General features: G+C 36.8%; 4 protein-coding genes across 8 annotated transcripts; 3 read left to right on the plus strand and 1 right to left on the minus strand.

The window, feature by feature from the left end:
- Positions 1-913: 913 nt before the first annotated feature.
- Positions 914-3027, plus strand: LOC147276042 (uncharacterized). Of its 2 annotated transcripts, none has more exons than XM_086254664.1 (5): positions 914-1190; positions 1285-1372; positions 1471-1967; positions 2387-2645; positions 2745-3027. In XM_086254664.1, exons 1-5 carry the CDS (start codon positions 1185-1187, stop codon positions 2762-2764), a joined length of 870 nt encoding a protein of 289 aa, XP_086110790.1. In that variant the 5' UTR covers positions 914-1184; the 3' UTR covers positions 2765-3027. The 2 variants fall into 2 exon arrangements, with proteins under 2 accessions (XP_086110790.1, XP_086110791.1); XM_086254665.1 differs by having other exon boundaries at positions 1288-1372.
- Positions 3028-4564: 1537 nt separating this feature from the next.
- LOC147276043 (Galactose oxidase/kelch repeat superfamily protein) lies at positions 4565-7581 on the plus strand. 3 transcript variants are annotated; one of them, XM_086254663.1, is made up of 2 exons: positions 4565-5936; positions 7117-7581. In XM_086254663.1, the coding sequence occupies exon 1, from the start codon at positions 4742-4744 to the stop codon at positions 5915-5917; it is 1176 nt and encodes a 391-aa protein (XP_086110789.1). In that variant the 5' UTR covers positions 4565-4741; the 3' UTR covers positions 5918-5936; positions 7117-7581. The 3 variants fall into 3 exon arrangements, with proteins under 3 accessions (XP_086110789.1, XP_086110787.1, XP_086110788.1); XM_086254661.1 differs by having other exon boundaries at positions 4566-5936; positions 6957-7581; XM_086254662.1 differs by having other exon boundaries at positions 4567-5936; positions 7190-7579.
- A 271-nt stretch (positions 7582-7852) lies between these two features.
- Positions 7853-9355, minus strand: LOC147276044 (putative F-box protein At1g65770). Its single transcript, XM_086254077.1, has 2 exons — positions 8345-9355; positions 7853-8194 (listed from the first exon to the last, which is right to left on the minus strand). Exons 1-2 carry the CDS (start codon positions 9353-9355, stop codon positions 7853-7855), a joined length of 1353 nt encoding a protein of 450 aa, XP_086110203.1.
- Positions 9356-16095: 6740 nt separating this feature from the next.
- Positions 16096-20271, plus strand: LOC147276045 (Alba DNA/RNA-binding protein). Of its 2 annotated transcripts, none has more exons than XM_086254248.1 (8): positions 16096-16356; positions 17819-17899; positions 17989-18077; positions 18248-18322; positions 18458-18561; positions 18656-18799; positions 18937-19003; positions 19454-20271. In XM_086254248.1, exons 1-8 carry the CDS (start codon positions 16234-16236, stop codon positions 19944-19946), a joined length of 1176 nt encoding a protein of 391 aa, XP_086110374.1. In that variant the 5' UTR covers positions 16096-16233; the 3' UTR covers positions 19947-20271. The 2 variants fall into 2 exon arrangements, with proteins under 2 accessions (XP_086110374.1, XP_086110372.1); XM_086254246.1 differs by having other exon boundaries at positions 18937-18999; positions 19426-20271.
- Positions 20272-20698: the final 427 nt, after the last annotated feature.

The raw sequence follows: 20698 nt of genomic DNA on the forward strand, positions 1-20698 counted from the left end.
GGGAGCTACAATAGTACTATCAAAACCCAATGAAATTGAGAGGGCAGAGAAGCTCAGACACAGACAAATGCTCGCTCGACAAACTTGGCCTCTACTTTGGTTTTTACACCTAGTCACCAAGTAATTAAAATATCGTTGTGTGCATCTTACCAGAGCATATCTGCATATGCTCTCTACTCATCCCCATGTGGTCAGCACATATATAGCCCAGGCCTAAAATATCTCCTTCCCCACATGCTCAACCAACATGGTATATATTCAATATTAGGTTTGACTGACACACACACACAACACAGACACATTATGTGTGAGGAGAGTGAGACAGAGAGAGAATTGCCTGGAAATGTAGCCATTTATATTCTATCTCAAAACTTATTCTGCCCATTTGGCCAAAATAGTGATGACCTTTTTCTTCTTTGGTAGCAATTTTTATAAATCTGCATTTCTAGTCTGTTAGGGAACATGGCTCTTCCATCTCATTTAATGTTTAAATATGAAACTGAGTATATAATCCCTTTTTGTGTCTTCCTGCTTGGCAGTCACTGTGCAAGGGCCTGTATTCTAGCTCACAAATTATTATGTTATTCTTGGTGGTGCAATAATTGGTCCTGCTTGCCAGAATCACATACCTTTTTTGCTGGTGAATGGTACCTTAAACAGGACAACTTACCATAACCGATATATTTACAACCATTTCCAGAAATCACTAGAGTATGGTAGAACAGTAATTATCACACCCAAGTAGATCTTGGACTTGTAAATCTGTAGGCCCTTAACAGTGGGGACCAATGGGATTGATGAACCATAAACTTACAAGTGTATGGTTAATAGAAATGACACCAGGGCTAAACACATCCTGGTTCTTAGTTAAATCAAATCTTTTCCTCAACACCCACCACACTATCATCTTATATATTTGTCCCATGTTACAAGGAATCCCAAGCCATCACAAGCCAATCCTTCCCTACTCATTGCTTAGTTGTCTGATCACCATCTTTCTTAGATTGACTTCATTTTCCTTTGTCTTCTCCTTCTAAAGTTTTCAAAGTCTAGACAGGAATCTTGAGCATGCAGACAGCATAGATAGATCTCTCTGTGCTGTCCATTTGACCAAAACAGTCATCTGCTTATCACTCTTCACAATCACTGCACTATATAAAGAGGCTCTAGACACAAGCATAGCCATGCAGGTAAAACAGTGTAATTTGGTAGTCAAACAAATGCATTATGTCTTGCATATATTCCCATCAAAACTGATGTCTCTCATGGTGACTTATAATATAGCAGATTCTTCAATGGCTCTTTAAAGCTACACAAGGACAAGCAAAGGAGGAAAATTCTGGTCCTACCAACAAGAAAGAAACAACAAATGGTAACAGAAAATTTTTCACATCCCATTTCCCAAACAATTACGTTAGCCTATTTTTTGAGTCTTAACTAACTAATTTGTGTACTTCATGTTCATTTCAGATCAAGAAGCTAAACCAAATTACATAATTGTGATTAAGCGTGGCGGTGCTGGTGTTTATTGGAAATCAAAAAGAAGTGAAGAAAGCAAACTAGGTGGTAGGAAGTTCAAGCTGTTTGCCTTTCTATTTCCAAGGTATGTGACAAAGGCTTGCTTTTATAGCACTCTTCAATTAAAGAGACTTGGTGGCTTAAATAGAAGGCAGCAAAGGAAGAGTAGGATTCAGTCCATGAAGATCATGAAGAAAGAAGATGTTGCTCGAGGTCTAGACATTAGTAACAAGGTGGATTCGGCTAATATTGTAGGCAGTAAGGTCTTACCAGTAAGCGACTCAACGTTATCAACCACAACTAACACAAATGAGCAATGTGGCACATCAGAGAAGAAAGAAAGGCTTAAGGGGGACAAAGCCAAAACCATATCAAGAATGAAGGAGCTACTGAGATGGGCTGCTGCTGCAAAATCAGAGAAGGGAGCAGGAAAATTCATTGCTCGAAAGGTATTTTTGTTTTCTTCTCATATGAACTATTGCCAATTGTTGTTGAAGTAGGAAAATGAATCATTACTAGTCTTTTTTCACATAGATTTAGATATTTTGTATTGGATGGACAGTTTTTACTTGGGATATTGATCTTGAATATGAGAGAAACAGGTCCACCATAGTACTGGTTTTGCAGCCATATGTTGTTGTTAGACATGCAACTACTGGACCCGAAAAACTTAAGCTTGACTAGAAAATGTAGTAAATGTGAATCATAAACTCTAGGTATAAATCAAAGAAACTTACAAGGTTTTTAACTGGGATTTAATTATACAGAAAATTAGAAGTATTAGATCTAGATAGAGAGGTTCATAATCCTAACATTATTTCCTAGTCGCTTGATTGTGAGCTTAAAATAATGATGTTCATCCATTCAGGTTATGCAATTTCGAAATCGTGGAACTCTGAAAGCAGTACCAGATGATGATGCACTCAGCAATGACTCACCTAAGATCAGCTTCAGATGGGATGTGGAGGGCTGCTCCACCACCTCCTCTGCCTATTCAGCACTTTCAGTGGCATCTTCAATGAAGAATGATCAAATTATGAGCATTCAATCTTTGAACTCGACAAAGTTTGAAGACCCAGATCACTGGCAACCCAGGAAAGGGAGTTGGATCACCACAGACTCAGAATGTAAGACTTGCTCAACTTTTTTTTTTTTTTTTTTTTAATAAAAAATTTAACTTGCTAGGCCTCTATTCAACTAACCCAGAATTCTTTTTTTTTGGACAGTTGTGGTGCTAGAGCTATGAAGAAGGAAAGTCTAAGAACTATTCTTCAAGGGTTGCATTGATCAACTGCCTAGTGATTGTATCATAATTATGGAATGAAGATTTTAAATTTTGTGAGAGATTAAGGGATTTAAATGTAAAATTCAATGCAAGGATCTTATATGTGCCTTCTTAATGAATGTGGCCTATCATAATTTAACCCACAGTCCTCTATGTATGTATATACTACTAATTGAGCATATATTGATGAATGATGATATATGTGGAGTGGACCTCACACAATATTCCAAATTGGCATCATATTTGGGGGTGTTAGTTTGAGTAACCTCATTTTTGGCCTCAATATCTGCATTTGAAGCGTTGCCCAAAATTAATGAAAACTGATTTCCAAATCAGTCTAACACGTCATCCTTGAAACTGAAACACATATCAATGTATCATATCATATTGTCTGATTATAGAATTTATCATGATGAGGATCATATGAGCCTCTTCCAACTTAAGATTTGTTTTGGGCCACAGGTTGTAGTGTTGATTTGGGCCGACACCTGAGTAATCGGGCTATTGAATACAAAACTTCAGGAGTGTTGCTAACTACACCCAAAAAAGTTTGATCTGATCATAAATTTCCAAGTTTGTTCTTTAATAGTGGCGATAAAAAATTTAGGCTTATTAGCACATTTGCCCCTTGACTTTTAGGTGTTTTCTCACTTTACCCCCTGAACTTAATTTGTTTCATATAACCCCCTGAACTTTTATGCCGTTTCCCACGTTACCCGATTCCGTCAACTCCGTCAATAACCCCGTTAGAAATGCTGACGGGACCAGGTCAGGTTCCAAACCCAGACCCATCTGTAATGAGGGAAGAAGTCACAGAGGTACAAAAAGATAGGCAATGCGTGGACCACAAAGTACGTGGAATGCTACATAATGGGAGACCGACACTCACTAAAATATACTACACTCGTGTACGCAGTGTAAGATTCTACCGGTCAACCAACTTTTCTCAACTACTTTTTAAGCTCCTATATATGCTTTGAGATATAAACTTTTTATTTTTTTATTTTTTTTCTAATACACAGCACAATACATATACGTTAAATCTAATTGTAATATTATGTGACATGTTACATTCTCAATTGATTTTAAAATTTTAAGAAATTATCTTTAGTTGAGTTTATAATATATACGTGGTGATCAAACTGTTCAATTCGAGTAATTTGAACTCAATTTGTGCTCAAGTCGAATAAGAATTAAGAATTCAATTTGATGTTTCACCCCAAAATTGGAGCAAGGCACTCATTAGTCACACAGAAAGCATTGTTTAAGTTTGCTTGTGTTTGTTGAGTATGTTGAGTAAGAGAGAAATGTCTATTACCTTGAAAAAGGGAAATATATATAAGTGACGTGTTTGCATACGACATGCACATGTACAATTGCCACTCATTCAAAAATTGTTTGAATTCCATCCCAACCGTATGCTTTTTTAACAATCAAATCAAACACACATGTAACTAAGTCATGTAATTATTTAATTAACATGTTTGATTGCAAAATGATTAAACCAATTGCCCACATGACACTTTATCAAAAAATGATTATGATTCAAATTGTCAAGTAAAAATGTTCTAGCCAATCCTATGGGTGTAAAAAATTTCAAATTAACCTAAGATGTATGATTTGCTAGTTTTATATTAAAATTGTGTATTACTACAAACGGGCCCTTATCGAACCAAAAGCATGTGAAAGTTTTTTTTTGTTTGGACCGGAAAACATGAGAACGTTGAAGAAAGAGTGTAGTGGAGGTTGTGTTGTGGAGGGAAACGTCTGTTTCCTCCCATTGATACCTCGAAAAGGCTATAAACAACAATAAAAGCCACATACTCGGTGGGTGTCAAAGTCAAACTCCAACAACCTCCCTATCATCTCTCTCTCTAACTCATCTCCTCCTACCTTCATCTCTCTCTCTCTCTCTGCCTCTGCAAATCCCCAAAAACCATGACCTCATTCACCCACCTGAGCTCAGACCTGACCGAGCTGATCTTCTCCTACCTCCCCATCCCAACCCTCATCCGAGCCTCCACCGTCTGCAAGCTCTGGCAATCCATCATCTCCTCCTCCACCTTCTCCGCCACCCATTCCCACCACCCCTGGTTCTTCCTCTACGGCATCCACAACACCTCCTCCAAAAACAACCAGTCCTTCGCCTTCGACCCTCTCTCCAACCTCTGGTTCCGTCTCCCCACACCCACCTTCCCATCCCACCCAATCTCCTCCTCCTCTTCGTGCTTTCTCGGCGTCGATGGCTTCTTCCTCGTCACCGCCCCCTACTTCACCTACTCTCGCATTCTCAAGCGTTCATGGCACTCCACCTCCCCTCTCCGCTTCTCGCGCATCAACCCCCTTGTCGGCGTTTTTGATTCTGGGACTTGTGGGTTAAGTAATTCGAATCTCCCCAGCTTCATCGTGGTTGGTGGGGTCCGATTCATCGGCAATCTCGTGGACATCGAGGACCGTTTGGCTGCGGAGATATACAATCCCCATTCGGATTCGTGGCAGCTCTGCCCTCCTCTCCCGGCCGATTTTCGATCCGGTAACTCCTCCCAGTCCTTGTCCTCGGCCTTGTTCAAAGGTAGATTCTACGTGTTCGGAATCTACTCCTGCTTCATTTCCTCATTTGATCTCCACACCCATGTTTGGAGCGAGGTCCAGACGCTTAGGCCACCTGGGGTCGTCTTCTCGTTCTTGATTGCGTGCCGGGACCGGCTTGTTTTGGCCGGAATCTGCAATGGGCCACTTGGGTCCTCCTTCAATTTGTGGAAGATTGAGGAGGCGACCATGGAGTTCAGTGAGATTGCTATAATGCCTCAGGACTTGTTGTATAGCTTGTTTGATGGTGATGAAGATGATAAATTTGCGAGCTTGAAATGTGTGGGCTTGGGTAATCTCATATACGTGTTTAACGAGGAGTACCATAAGAAGTACCCAGCTTGCGTCTGCGAGATTAGCAATGGGTCTGGAAGGTGTAGCTGGAGGAGAGTACCCCAATTGCCTTCACCTGTTAATAAGTTTCACAAAGTTATTAGCTTTTGTTCGACGGTCTCGCTCTGTAATATTCTTCAGAGTGAAGAGGGAGGAGACGTTGGTCCTGTGCAGCCTATGTTGACTGACTGATTTCTTCCTTGGTTTCCTGGTATGAATGGATGACCCTCTTCTTTTATATCTTTCTTTGCTTGCGTTATTGAGATATTGGCATTGTCTTAAAGTTTTTTGGGTTTGCAATTGCTGTTTGTAAGGTTGCTTTTGGTGTGTTTGATTAATTTGTTAAGTAGCATTTGGTGAAGCTACGAGTCTCTGTGATATCTGAATAAATGTGTATTCAGTTAACAAGAGCTTTTATGCCAAATTTAGAGAAGATCAATGTGATTGAGGCTTGAGAGTACTAGAAAACTTAGGCATCATGTTGAGTTTGTGCAAATATGGTATAGTTTCACCAAAGATTGGTAACTGATTTGATAGAAAACATTAGAAGAAAGATTCAAGTAATTGGAAAAACCAGTGTTTACTCATTCACAAACCTAAATCTCATAATCCATAATTCCATATACACCCAAATCTCAATCACAGTCTTTGTGACGGCTTACTTAAAAGCTAATAAGTTTGGGCTCACTTGCCCCTACACTGTGTGACTTAATTTCATGCACGCCAAAATTAAGGGCAGTTTAAAGTGGGAAGCACTGTAAACAGGATATGCAGTTAATAGTACTCGATATGGTTCACAGATCAGGTTGGAACTTTTGTTGGCTACGTTATGTGTCATGTCAACCAGCAAAATTGAATCTACTTTTCATGAATTATGAAAATTGTATAGAAAACACAGCCCTTTTACTTGGATGTTTAGAGCATTACATAATTGAGCATCAACATGATTTTGAGCCTTGATCAATTTACTTGCCGTTAAATTTTGGACTTCTTGAATGGGATTGTCCAGTGGATAGTTTAATGAGCTGAGATTCTCAGGTTTTCTACCATATAGGCATATACCCTATGTGTGTTTGTGCATACTGCTTGTATTATTATGGTTGCAATAATAATAAGTCCATTTGTCTGTCTTTTTCTTTCTTAATTTGCCACACGTCTGTGCTCCATAGGATATATAACTTTTGGTTATTGATCTGGACATGTAATCCAATAATATTTGTGGAGATTTCAGGCCTTTGAATCATGTAGAGCATATCTAACTGTTGAATGGCGTATGACCTCCCCAGTTTTAAGGGGGTACCAAGACACTTGGTGTTTATGCAGTCCTTTTCCCCCATTAAGTGCATGTGCATTCACAAGCAAACAAAGTAAATGCATGTCTCTGAATTCAGGTGGAATAGCAAATGGATGCTAATGGGTCTTCCAATGGTATTAACATTTCATTGTCCACACCTTGTTTGACAGCAATGCAGATGACAACATTGCAAGATTCAAATATCTGGAAAAGATCACATTTTATTAATGTGTAGATGATCACAGTTTTATAGCACCTAGCCGTCCTTTGTTTAGACAAAGGTTTAAGAAGCTGTCATATAGCAGACGAGCAAATTGATTCATGGCAGGACATTAGCCTACGCAATCTACATTCTTGTCTCGTTTAATGACTTCCACCTTGTATATTCTTCTGCTTGATTTGTTTAGCATTTGTATAATAAGTACTGTTATCATTGTGTTATTATCTGATGTGAATGATCTGATGCAATTTGGATGCAGTAATATATCAGATAACCCTGATATTTGGTAGACGTTTTGTAAACTATAATGTATTTGGGTTCAATGAAATTATTTGAGTTTGTACTAAATAGGCTTCTCGTACAATCAAGTCAGTTTCATCATTCATCATTTGATAAACTGCCTCACAAACGTAGGATATGTTTCGTTTCAAGTGGTTAAGTGTGATTATAAAGAGATACTAGCTGCCATTTACTAGACTAAATGATCCAATCAAAGTTGTAAATTATGAAAATTGACTAGGACAATAATACAAGTAATAAAAGTACTCTTAATAATATGCAACAAGAATTCTTAAAGCAAATATATTATTCTTGATCTATATATGTATGTCTACTATAAATTTGGAGACAACCAAGCGAGTTTAGACCGCATTGACAGAATGGCACTTGGGAAGCATCGCTCAATTCTTCCGGTATCAAAGTAAAATATGCCAATCTCACGACATATATATGGCTTTGTACATCGGAGACCAGTAAAACTATTGTTTGCAAAATAAATGCAACTTCCTTGTAACTCTTTGAAATCACTGGTTGGGAGGGAGAAGGCATTAGAGTCTGACAAAAACAATATTTCCTCCCCTAAATTGTGTACCGGAATTAGAAAGCTTCCAGTCTCTGGATCAACCTTGAATACTTTAAAACCACTTGTCCTCGAGTATGAAGTGTCAGACTGCATGTCTGCAAATTCATCAAGATTAATATTATTAATATTGTTGCCAAATTCATGGCCATTACCAGCTTCTCCTCCATCTTCATTGATATTACCTTCCACATTGTTGCCTTCCTCATTGCCATCATTGCCATTGTGATTTTGTATCTTCCAAAATTGATCATACAGTTGCTGGATTACCAAGACTTCATTGCTGGTTGTTGATTCTAACAAATATGTGACGTAAAACACATTAAACTCAATTTCATAGTCACCATGAAGTTCAACTCTCACATTATTATCGCTCCAGCTATCTAGTTTGCTAAAGATCAACTTCAATTGCAATGCATTATCTCCAAAGTTTATGTGGTGAGCTGTTGCAACGATGCCGTTCATATCATCACTAACCTCGTTAACAAAGGCCAAGGCGTATAGTGTACCAGAAGAAGAAAACAAAATGTCAGAAATTCGTTGCTCCTGATCTTGATCATCTAATACCGGGAAGGTACTCCATGTTTTGTCTCCAGGTCTACACAAACTTAATCCATGACCAAAAATTGCTGCTACCATACAATGTTCTGAATTAATATCTGAGGTAGATAATTCAACTTGATGACAAAACTTATAGGCACCAAGACGTTCCCAATCTGTGGTTTTTACAGACTCATGGAAACTTGGAATTGTTCTCAAGGATGGAAGTTGGAGTTGGACTCCTGAAATTGGATTGAATAGAAAGATTTCGGAGTTGAGTCCTTTTTCCTGGACCATTATCAACCAACCTTTAGAACACCCTTGAAACCACCCTCCCTGAACTGCCTTTGGCAGCTTCAACTTGCCAACTCTGCCCTCGGAGAGGCTGGAAAAACTTAAGTAGTTATTGCAATTTGAGAGTTGATGATGATCAGAGACTACAAACCATGGAATTTGTGGAGCACTATGGATGTCTCTTCGCATAGCAACTGACTGCCAAGACTTACAGACAAGGCTTAAGCGTATTCGATCACTTAAATTCAGGCGCTGTATAATCATATCCATGATATCGAGAGGTGGTGTCTGCCAGTTACTGCGCCCATTGTTTCTGTCTATGTTATCCTTTCTTTTGCTGCCTCTCTTGGATTGTAATGGATTGAAGCAGCGGTATAGAGTCACAGCCACAAGGCAACCGATGCAAACAATCTGAATCTTCATCTTTGATTATATATGCAACTGAAAATCAAGTCATAATATTACAGTTGATGATCCATCAGAAAGAAGAAAGAATAAAGAAACTAGCTAGCAATATGATGATGCCGATAGGACCGATCATGCTTTACATTCATTATTATATCAATAATGCTAATAAGTTGGGATATTATATATAACAACTTGGTCTAGTTATCCTACTCTAATTAAGATTAGGCATTCCGTGTCCAAGTAGAATTAAAAATTCCTGGTTTTTGTACTTGTTTCCCGTTTGCTTCTCTTTCCTTTTCTTTTTTTCTTTTTTCAATGTTTTTATTTTACTTTCAGCTGTTTTTATTTTGTATTCTTAAAATAAAAAGTTTATAATTCCTCAAAAAATTAATAAAAAGTAAAAGTTTATAAATTGAGTATAGTATGTGCCTGCTTGCTCACTTAATTTTTTCACTTATACCCTATACTATAGTATGTCACTTAATTTTTTCACCTATACTCTTGGTTATGATTTTAGAAGTGGCAAAAATAACTTGGTATGTCACTAGGTATAATTTGAAATGCATCAAGGGTATAAACATTTAAAATGTCTCGAATTACAAACTGAAATTCTCAAGAAACGGCTTGAGATGACCTAAGGAACGACTTAAGATGCCCTAAGAAAAGACTTGAGAAACTCTAGGGTATGACTTTAGAAGTGTCAAAACATGACTTGAGATGTCACTAGGTACAATTTGAAATACAACAAGGGTATATACATTTAAAATGTATCGATCTACGAAATGAAATTCTCAAGGAAAGACTTGAGATTCTCTAAGGAACGACTTTAATTAGAAACTCTTGGGGTATGACTTTAGAAGTGTCAAAACATGACTTGGAATGTCACTAGGTACAATTTAAAATGCATCAACGGTATAAACATTTAAAATGCCCAAAAGAACGACTTGAAATTCTCAAGTTACGAATTAAAATTCTCAAGTTACGACTTGGGATGTCACTATATACAATTTGAAATGCACCAAGCGTATATACATTAAAATGCCTCGAGTTACGAATTGAAATTCTCAAGGAACAACTTGGGATGCCCAAAGGAACGACTTGAGAAATTCTAGGGTATGACTTTTGAAGTGTCAAAACATGACTTGCGATGTCACTACTTATAATTTGAAATGCATCAAGGGTATAAACATTTAAAATGCCTCAAGGTACGAACTGAAATTCTCAAGGAACGACTTGAGATTCCCTAAGAAACGACTTAAGATACCTTGAGGAACGAATTAAGAAACTCGAGGTTATGACTTTAGAATTATCAAAACATGACCTAAGATGTTACTAGGTGTAATTTGAAATGCACCAAAGGTATAAACATTTAAAATGTCTCAAGCTACATAATGAAATTCTCAAAGAACGACTTGAGATGTCTTAAGGAATGGCTTGACAAACTCTTGGTTATGACTTTAGAAGTGTCAAAACATGACTTAGGATGTCACTAGGTAAAATTTGAAATGCATCAAAGGTAAAAACATTTAAAAAATTTCCAACTACAAACTGAAATTATCAAAGAACGACTTGAGATGCCCTAAGGCACGACTAGACAAACTCTAGGGTATGACTTTAGAAGTGTCAAAACATGACTTAAGATGTTACTAGTTACAATTGGAAATACATCAAGGGTATAAACGTACATTTAAAATTCTCAAGGAACGACTTGAGAAACTCCAGGGTATGACTTTAGAAGTGTCAAAACATGACTTGGTATGTCACTAGATATAATTTGAAATGCATCAAGGGTATAAACATTTAAAATGTCTCAAGTTACAAACTGAAATTCTCAAGGAACGACTTAAGATGCCCTAAGGAACGACTTGAGAAACTCTAGGATATGACTTTAGAAGTGTCAAAACATGACTTGAGATGTCACTATGTACAATTTGAAATGCACCAAGGGTATATATATTTAAAATGTCTCGAGCTTCGAAATGAAATTCTTAGGGAACGAGTTTGGATTCTCTAAGGAACGACTTGAGATGCACTAAGGAACGACTTGAGAAACTCTTGTGTATGACTTTAGAAGTGTCAAAACATGACTTGAGATGTCACTAGGTACAATTTAAAATGCATCAACGGTATAAACATTTAAAATGCCTCGAGTTACGAATTGAAATTCTCAATGAACGACTTAGGATACTCAAAGGAATGACTTGAGATGCTATAATGAACGACTTGAGAAACTCTAGAGTATGACTCTTGAAGTGTCAAAATATGACTTATGATGTCACTATTTACAATTTGAAATGCATCAAGGGTATATTTAAAATGCTCCGAGGTACAAATTGAAATTCTCAAGGAACGACTTGAAATTCTTTAAGAAACTACTTGAGATGCCCTGAGGAAAGAATTAAGAAACTCGAGGGTATGACTTTAGAATTGTCAAAACATGACTTGAGATGTCACTAGGTATAATTTGAAATGCACCAAAGGTATAAACATTTAAAATGCCTCGAGCTATATAATGAAATTCTCAAAGAACGACTTGAGATGTCTAAAAATACACTTATGCAATAAAGGCTAAAAACTCATAGCAGGAGTAAAACAAAAAACTAAAACTAAAATTCATAGAAGTTGTCATAAATTTTTGCCGAAGATTTTTGTTTTACTCCTGCTATGAGTTTTTAGCCTTTATTGCATAAGTGTATTTTAATGACTTGAGAAACTCTTGGTTATGACTTTAGAAGTATCAAAACATGACTTGTGATGTCACTAGGTAAAATTTGAAATGCATCAAAGGTAAAAACATTTAAAAATTTTCCAGCTACGAACTGAAATTATCAATGAACAACTTGAGATGTCTTGAGGAACGACTTGAGATGCCCTAAGGCACAACTTGACAAACTCTAGGGTATGACTTTAGAAGTGTCAAAACATGACTTGAGATGTCACTAGGTACAATTTGAAATGTATCAAAGGTATAAATAATTAAAATACCTTTAGTTATGAAATAAAATTCTTAAGAGACGACTTAGGATACTGTAAGGAACAACTTGAGATGCCCTAAGGAACGACTTGAGAAACTCTTGAGGTATGACTTTAGAAGTGTCAAAACATCACTTGGGATGTCATTATATACAATTTGAAATGCATCGTGGGTATAAACATTTAAAATTCTCAAGTAACGATTTGAGATTCTCAAATGAACGATTTGGGATACCTAAAGTAATGATTTTGGATACCCTAAGGCATGACTTGTGAAATTAACTCTAGGATATAACTTTAGAAGTGTCAAAATATGATTTGGAATGTCATTAGGTACAATTTGAAATGCATCAAGGATTTAAACATTTAAAATGCCTCGAGCTATGAACTGAAATTCTCAAGGAACGACTTGAGATTCCCTAAAGAATGACTTGAGAAACTCTAGGGTATGAGTTTAGAAGTGTCAAAACATGACTTTGGATATCACTACATACTATTTGAAATGCACCAAGGGTATAAACATTTAAAATGACTTAAGCTACGAAATGAAATTCTCAAGGAACAAGTTGGGATGCCTTAAAGAACGACTTGAGATGCCCAAAGCCACGACTTAAGAAACTCTAGGGTATGACTTTAGAAGTGTCAAAACATGACTTGGTATGTCACTAGGTATAATTTGAAATGCATCAAGGGTATAAAAATTTAAAATGTCTCAAGCTACAAACTGAAATTCTCAAAGAACGCCTTGAGATGACTTAAGGAACGACTTTAGATACCCTTAGGAACGACTTGAGAAGCTCTAGGGTATGACTTTTGAAGTGTCAAAACATGAATTAGGATGTCACTACTTATAATTTGAAATGTATCAAGGGTATAAACATTTAAAATGCCTCGAGATACGAACTGAAATTCTTAAAGAACGACTTGAGATTCCTTAAAGAACGACTTGGGATTCCTTAAAGAACGACTTGATATGTCCTAAGGAACGAATTAAGAAACTCAAGGGTATGACTTTAGAATTGTCATAACATGACTTGAGATGTCACTAGTTATAATTTGAAATGCAACAAAGGTATAAAAATTTAAAATGTCTCGATCTACATAATGAAATTCTCAAAGAGCGACTTATGATGTCTTAAGGAACGACTTGAGAAACTCTTGCTTATGACTTTAGAAGTGTCAAAACATGACTTAGGATGTCACTAGGTAAAATTTGAAATACATCAAAGGTAAAAACATTTAAAAAATTTCCAGCTACGAACTGAAATTATCAAGGAACGACTTAGGGAGCGTCAACTTGCAAACTTTGCCTTCAGAGAGACTGGCAAAGCTTAAGTAGTTATTGAAATTTGAGAAATAATCATGATCAGACACTACTAACCATGGAAGTTGTGAATCACTAATTCACTATGATGTTTTTTCGCATAGCAACTGACTGCCAAGTTTGGCATACAAGGCTTAAGCGTATTCGATCACCTAAATTCAGGCGATGTAAAATCATCCTTATGACATTGTGATCGGTACGTGGTGTCTGCCAGTTGCTAGCTGCACCCATTGTTTCTGTCTATGTTTTGCTTTTTCTTGCTACCTCTCTTGGATTGGAAGGATTGAAGTAATGGTACGTATAGAGTAACAATCGCAAGGTAACCGATGCATAGGATCTGAATCTTCATGTTTGATTATATATGCAACTCACCACCAAGCACTATATAATGACACTTGGTCCACATTCCTTATTATATATATAACAAATTGGTACAACTATATCCTACTCTAACTAGGATTAAAAATTTCCTGGGTTTAGTTACTGCACTATGTTTCCCGTTTGCTTCTATTTACGTTTTTCGTTTAATGCTTAATTTTATTTTGCTTTCAGCTCTTTAGTTGTAATAATTTCTCAAATATTATATAAGCCATGCCAAAATTGACAGTTTAAAGTGGGAAGCACTGTATAAAGAGGGGATGCAGTTAATGGTCTTTGATATAGCTCACAGATCAAGTTAAGGACTTTTGTTGTCTACGTTATGTGTGATGTGATCAACCAGAAACATTGAAACTACTTTCCATGAATTATGAAAATTTGTATAAATCGAAAACACAGCCTTTTTACTTGGATGTTTAGAGCATTACATAATTGAGCATCAACATGATTTTGAGCCTTGATCAATTTACATTGCACTTAAATTTTGGACCTTTTCTTAAAATCAATCATTTGAGTTTGTAGTACATTAGGCTACTTGTAAAATTAATTCAATCGATCAGTTTCATACTCCAGCATTGTATTAAGATGAAAATACTACATAAGTGTTTAGCCATAATCAATTCTTTATAGTTGTGCATAGTTGTACATCACTTGGGCACGATTCCGGCACGAAACATGAATGAGCTGCTTTTAAACGGACCGCCATGTACACCTCTACCACTAGAGTTACAAATTCCAATAATAACACTTTATTCTTTACCAAATAACAATCTCTCTATGTTAAGTATGTATAAATTATAAAGTCATCAATAACTTTCTCTAATTAAACTTCAATAAGGAAAAACTATTGGTGAAAACTTTTTATTTTTCTATTTTTTAAAAAGAAAGTAGAACTACACAACAAATTGACACTTATAATAAAGTCTTTATTTGTCAAAGTTGAAAGTCGATACAGCAAAAAGAAGAATGAATGTTTCCAAACATGATTGACGAGGAAACAAAACGAATAATCGAGATTGGCCAGCATGTTAGTCATAAAATTTACTTTTCAAAACATAAAGAAGATCAAATGAATGTTTTCAAACACGATTAACGAGGAAACGAAACGAATAATCAAGATTAGTCAGCGTGTCAGTCACAAATTTTACTTTTCAAAACATGTGTAGCAAAAATAAGAATGAATGTTTCCAAACACAATTGGCGAGGAAACGAATAATTAAGATTGGTCAGCGTGTCAGTTACAAAATTTACTTTTTAAAACATATGTAACAAAAAGAAAAATGAATGTTTCCAAACACGATTAACAAGGAACGAAATGAATAATCAAAATTGGTCATCGTATTAGTCACAAAATTTACTTTTCAAAACATGTATAACAAAAAGAAGAATGAATGTTTCCATATATGATTGACGAGAAAACGAAACGAATAATCAAGAATGGTTAAAGTGTCAATCACAAAATTTACTTTTCAAAACATGTGTAATAAAAAGAAGAATGAATGTTTCTAAACATGATTGACAAGGAATGAAATGAATAATAAAGATTGATTAGCGCATTAGTCACAAAATTTACTTTTCAAAACATGTGTTTAAAGTAAACTCTTGTCAACACTAGAAGTAACAAAACATATGTCATAGTTTTCAAATGTCACATATCAAACCACAACAAAAAAAATACTCTTTTAAAATATGCTACAACACCTTTTTTAATATTTATATACATAATTTATTATATCCTTTGCATTTACCATTTGACCAAAATATAATTATTTGCATTTATTTGATTTTTTGAGCAGTGAACAAAGAGCCAATGAAAATACTGGACCCAGTCACCCAATTAGAATGATAAGAGGAGCGAGGACACGTAGGGAATTTAATCCTGACCGTTGGTTGTTCTGAAACGGAGCGATCGAGCAAACAGTCTGTGGCTTCTGTCAATTTATTCTGTTGCACAAAAAAGGAATTTTTCAAAAAAAAAAAAAAAACGCACATCCAATGGGTTTGGAGCAAAAGCTTTTACATAAAAGGCCATTAAAGGGCCTGGGCTTGAGGTTTTAGCCTCTTCTTTTTTAACCGGCTCACTCTCTCTCTCTCACTTCGCTCGCGGTCTCTCGTCTTCTTCTCCGCTAGGGTTTTAGGGTTTTCTCTCATTCACATTCACGCTACTACCTTCTCTCTCTGTCTGTCTCCCAAATCCAAAATCCACAAGCCAGAAGCCATGGACAGGTACCAGAGGGTCGAGAAGCCGAAGCCCGAATTGCCCATCAGCGAGAATGAGATCCGTATTACTACCCAAGGTGCTATCAGAAACTACATCACCTACGCCACCACTCTGCTTCAGGTTTATCCCCATTCTCTTTGATCTTCTGTGCCGTTTCTACTTTTTGATGGTTAGATTCATTGTTTATTGTTGTTGTTTGCTTGTTTTCTTTGTAGTCTTGCATGTCCTTTTTTTTTTTTTTTTTTGTAATGGCTTCGTCTCTGTTTGGTTTATTGTGTTGTTTTTGTTTCTAACTTTACTTTTTTCACTGATTTTATTATTGTGTTCCTTTTTCTGGGTCATGGTTTTACATATTGCAAACCATATTCTGGTGATAATTTGTGTCTCTGTTTTAGGGTTTTCCTGGTTATTGTTATGGTTGAGGTCCCATGGATGATATAGTTTGCTTTTGCAATGATGGCCCTGGTTTATGGTAATTATGACAAAGGTCCTTCATGAGTGTTCCAGACTTGACTGTAAATTGGCACTGTTTTGGTGCATTAAGCATGCCAATGTTCAGCTATTTACATCAAACAATATTAAAGATAACAACAAAACATGTAATAAGGAGGTGATTAGTCTTAATTTGCATGTTTGTGGCAAGAATCAAATTACTAACCAAGCAATACTATACTAGACTTTGAGAATCTGTAACAAAGACTTGTTTGCTTGATATGTTATGCCATTTGAGATATAGACCTATGTAGATGAGCAATTTCAATGGAGGCATTTACAAGTTACAACAATGTTCTAAACATCTGGTTGCAAAAGATATGAGTGAACCCCTTTCTCATATCTTATTGTTTGTATGGTCTCTGTTGCTGATACCAATCCTCTTCAACACATCACATTTCCCCGGGCCCTTTTGGTAGGGATATGATTTTTCTTTCCTTGATGGGCTCTTTTTGCTTTCCTCCATCTGTAAAGGGTATTTCTTCTTAAATTTAATTGTCAACATCTATCAAGAAGCCAGTCAAATATTTTCAGTCACAGTAAGTCCTTAATCTTACTAAGGTCCATATTTGGTTGAATCTTTCATTCAATCCAGGTGTCAGCCTTTTAGGGGTTCTGTATTTTTCTCTGATTCTCGGGCAGCATTTATTTTGTATTGTCTCTTTGCCATAGGATTGGCATGGTAAGAACAATGGTTAAGTTAAAAAGCGTGTTAACTCAGTAACTTTGTTTATTCTGAGGATGGGCATGAATTCATACCTTTTTGTGCTTGAGATACATGTATCTATCAAGCTTTATTTTCTTTTTATTATGTATCTTTGCTGTATCTGTTCTTCTTTTCTCTTTGTTATGTTCGGGGAATTCTTAGGACTCTCGCTCTCTCTCTCTCTCTCTCTCTCTCTCTCTCTCTCTTATATCTCCTTTTCTTTTTATTTTGTCATAGTTTCTCCCCACGGTCATAATGTCATATACCGATTGTCATTACATATGATATTGATTCTGGATTTGTATGTGCGGTGATGGTTATTCCTTTATCCATTCATCTAAAGTAATGAGCTGATTTGTTATGGTTTATGACCATTTTTCTTAGGATAAACATGTGAAGGAGATCGTCTTGAAAGCAATGGGGCAGGCAATCAGCAAGACAGTGGCCATTGCTGAAATTATAAAGGTCATTATCTTGAAACATCTTTCCTTCCCTACCATAACCCCCTTCTCTCTCCAATGCATAACTAACCAGCCATTTGTGTCTTATAACAGAAGAGGATTCCCAGGTTGCATCAAGATACTGCCATTAGTTCTGTAAGCATAACTGATGTATGGGAACCTATTGAAGAGGGTCTTGTACCGTAAGTGTCATAAAATTTCCCTGTCCACTTTTTGTATGCATAGATATATTTTGTGAAGATGAATTCCTGCAGTGAGGAGATGACTTAATTAGAATTTGGGTGCTTCTGTGCACATGTTTGTGAATTTTTGTTCTGCTGAATCAACATGCATGTTATAATATATGTTGCAGTGTGGAGATGACTCGCCATGTCTCAATGATTTCAATCACATTGTCGACTAAGGAGCTGAACACAAACTCTCCTGGGTAAGTTCTAAAATATTTTGGGATCTCATAAAAATTCTGCTATATATGCATAAAAATTGAGCTGATGGAAAGTTTTTCCCTCTCTTTTTCTGCTTCTTCTAACATTAATCTGTTTTGCATATTGAATTTCCATAGGTATCAAGCTCCAAATCCTGCGGAACAATCAAAGCCACAGCCCAATTACCAACAGCAGCAACAACCAAGACAAGCACGTGTTCCGTACAATTCTGTCAATGAAGGTGTTGCTGATGACAACTTATCAATTGGCACCTTGTTTTGAAGCATTGTCTTCTTTTTCTAATTTTTAACATGTTTCAATCATTTGATTCATAGAGTCATATGGCCGAGGACGGGGACGTGGTAGAGGGAGAGGGCGGAATTGGGGCAGGGGTGGAGGGTATGGCAATTATCAAGGCGGGTACAATAACTATCAAGGTGGATATGGGAACTATCAAGGTGGATACGGGAACTATCAAGGTATAGTAAATTAATTCAAATAATTTCTTTATGGTATTCATTGGGGATTTAAGTTCTTTTTAATCATGGTTTTAGGAAGTGCCTATATTTTATATTAATGTCAAACCTGTTATTGACTTGCACTTCTTTTTTGATAGATAATGGTGGGTATTCAAATCGGGGAAGAGGTGGTGGACGTGGTAGGGGTTATGGCTATCGTGGTAAGTTTACTTTCTAATGTGCCTAAACAAGCAAAATATATTATGTGCGGCATTGGTGTGGGACCTGCCAAATTAGACTCATTTGAGGGTTGACATAGTACTCTATTATAATAAGTACTGGAACATTGCGTTTTTGTGTGTTGTGTGCACATGTTCATTCAATAGTATCCATTTAATGGTTGATCTGGTGGCATATTCTTCATCTTCAAAGATGAGAAGTTTTAAGTCCTTGGTTTGAGCCCAAGTTACAGTAGGGAGAGGGATCCCCCTATTGCGTAGCTTACACCTATCCATTGACAATAGAAAAAAAATTGTGTACTTAAGATATGAATTGTTTCATGCATGTTCTTTCCATAAATCTGGATGTGTGTCTGGATGCATATGCAGTTATGGGCTAATCATTTCAAGCATTTTCTATTCTTATAGGTAATGGTTATGAAAGAGGTGCTGGTGCTGGTTATGAAAGAGGTGCTGGTGGTGCTGGTTATGAAAGAGTTTCTGGTGCTGGTTATGAAAGAGGTGCTGGTGGTGCTGGTTATGAAAGAGGTGCTGGTGCTGGTTATGAAAGAGGTGCTGGTAATGGTTATGAGAGGGGTGCTGGTAATGGTAATGAAAGAGGTGCTGGTGGTGGTTATGAAAGAGGTGCCGGTGGTGGTTATGAGAGGGGTGCTGGTAATGGTAATGAAAGAGGTGCTGGTGGTGGTTATGAAAGAGGTGCTGGTGGTGGTGGTTATGAAAGAGGTGCCGGTCGTGGTTATGAAAGAGGGTCTGGTTCTGGTTATGAAAGAGGGTCTGGTTATGAAAGGGGTGGTAGTTATGAAAGGGGTGGAGGTTATGAAAGAGGTACTGGTGGTGAAAGAGGCAGAGGTGGAGGGGGCAGAGGAGGGTATGGGCGTGGGCGAGGAAGGATGGGTGGTCGGTCAAGGGGTGGTGGGAACCAGGCATAATCTCTAATCTAAAGTTGGTGATAATTTTTTGCTTCAGCTACATGCTTGCTTGCCTTTGGCCCGTGTGAGCGTGAGTTTGATCAGAATACTGTTTGAATAGCGTGAAATGTGGCTTACAATATTTGGCGTTGTTAAACAGTGTTTCTATTTTGATGTTTTGCTCTTGCATTATAAGAATGTGGTGGATGTGGGGCAGGTTTGGTTGCATTTTAGCCAGTGAAAAATGGTCGGTTTCAGTATTTTGCTGTAATTCATTTCACATTTATTGTTGCCAATATTGTATGTAGAGCTTCGTTGCAATATATCTTCATTTCTTTAAAATCAATGTTCTACTACTCATGCCATGTCATATAATCATATATCGTATACAAACGGAGATGAGAAAAAAAAAAGTAAAATGTGATGTGAGCAGGCATAAGCCTAGAAGTGACATGACCAGAGATGATTGGGTTGAAACTTGAAAGTAGCAGGGCATAGACCAATCCTTAGAGTCGAGGGTTTGGCGATATGCTAACCAATTCATACTATATTTCAATTTGCTTTTCTTCCTTTGCCGTCTCTCTCTTCCTGTTGGTCTGTTGGGATTTGGAAATTGTGTAAATAGTAATACTGTACAATACAGCACATTGCTATCTGGTAGAAATTGAAAATTTGTTCTAATTATTGAAGTCAACTACAACTACTCTAGTGACTTCTTGCTGGTGTTAGTTTTGTCCCAATACCTAATTGTAGACATGTTCCCCAGCTTCCCC

This window comes from Dryas octopetala, chromosome 8 (genome assembly GCF_963921425.1).
Source record: "Dryas octopetala chromosome 8, drDryOcto1.1, whole genome shotgun sequence".
NCBI classification, from domain to species: domain Eukaryota; kingdom Viridiplantae; phylum Streptophyta; class Magnoliopsida; order Rosales; family Rosaceae; genus Dryas; species Dryas octopetala.

What these genes read in the sequence shown, in the direction of transcription:
- LOC147276044 (XM_086254077.1), bottom strand. Translation starts at nt 9,355, where the DNA reads ATGAAGATTCAGATTGTTTGCATCGGTTGCCTTGTGGCTGTGACTCTA. An exon ending in TCCAGCAACTGTATGATCAA is followed by an intron (nt 8,195 to 8,344) that starts TTTTGGAAGATA and finishes GAATTTGCAGAC; the next exon opens with ATGCAGTCTGACACTTCATA.
- LOC147276045 (XM_086254246.1), top strand. Translation starts at nt 16,234, where the DNA reads ATGGACAGGTACCAGAGGGTCGAGAAGCCGAAGCCCGAATTGCCCATC. An exon ending in ATTGAAGAGGGTCTTGTACC is followed by an intron (nt 18,078 to 18,247) that starts GTAAGTGTCATA and finishes TATATGTTGCAG; the next exon opens with TGTGGAGATGACTCGCCATG. An exon ending in GTACAATTCTGTCAATGAAG is followed by an intron (nt 18,562 to 18,655) that starts GTGTTGCTGATG and finishes TTTGATTCATAG; the next exon opens with AGTCATATGGCCGAGGACGG.
- LOC147276043 (XM_086254663.1), top strand. Translation starts at nt 4,742, where the DNA reads ATGACCTCATTCACCCACCTGAGCTCAGACCTGACCGAGCTGATCTTC.
- LOC147276042 (XM_086254664.1), top strand. An exon ending in GAAAATTCATTGCTCGAAAG is followed by an intron (nt 1,968 to 2,386) that starts GTATTTTTGTTT and finishes TCATCCATTCAG; the next exon opens with GTTATGCAATTTCGAAATCG. An exon ending in GATCACCACAGACTCAGAAT is followed by an intron (nt 2,646 to 2,744) that starts GTAAGACTTGCT and finishes TTTTTTGGACAG; the next exon opens with TTGTGGTGCTAGAGCTATGA.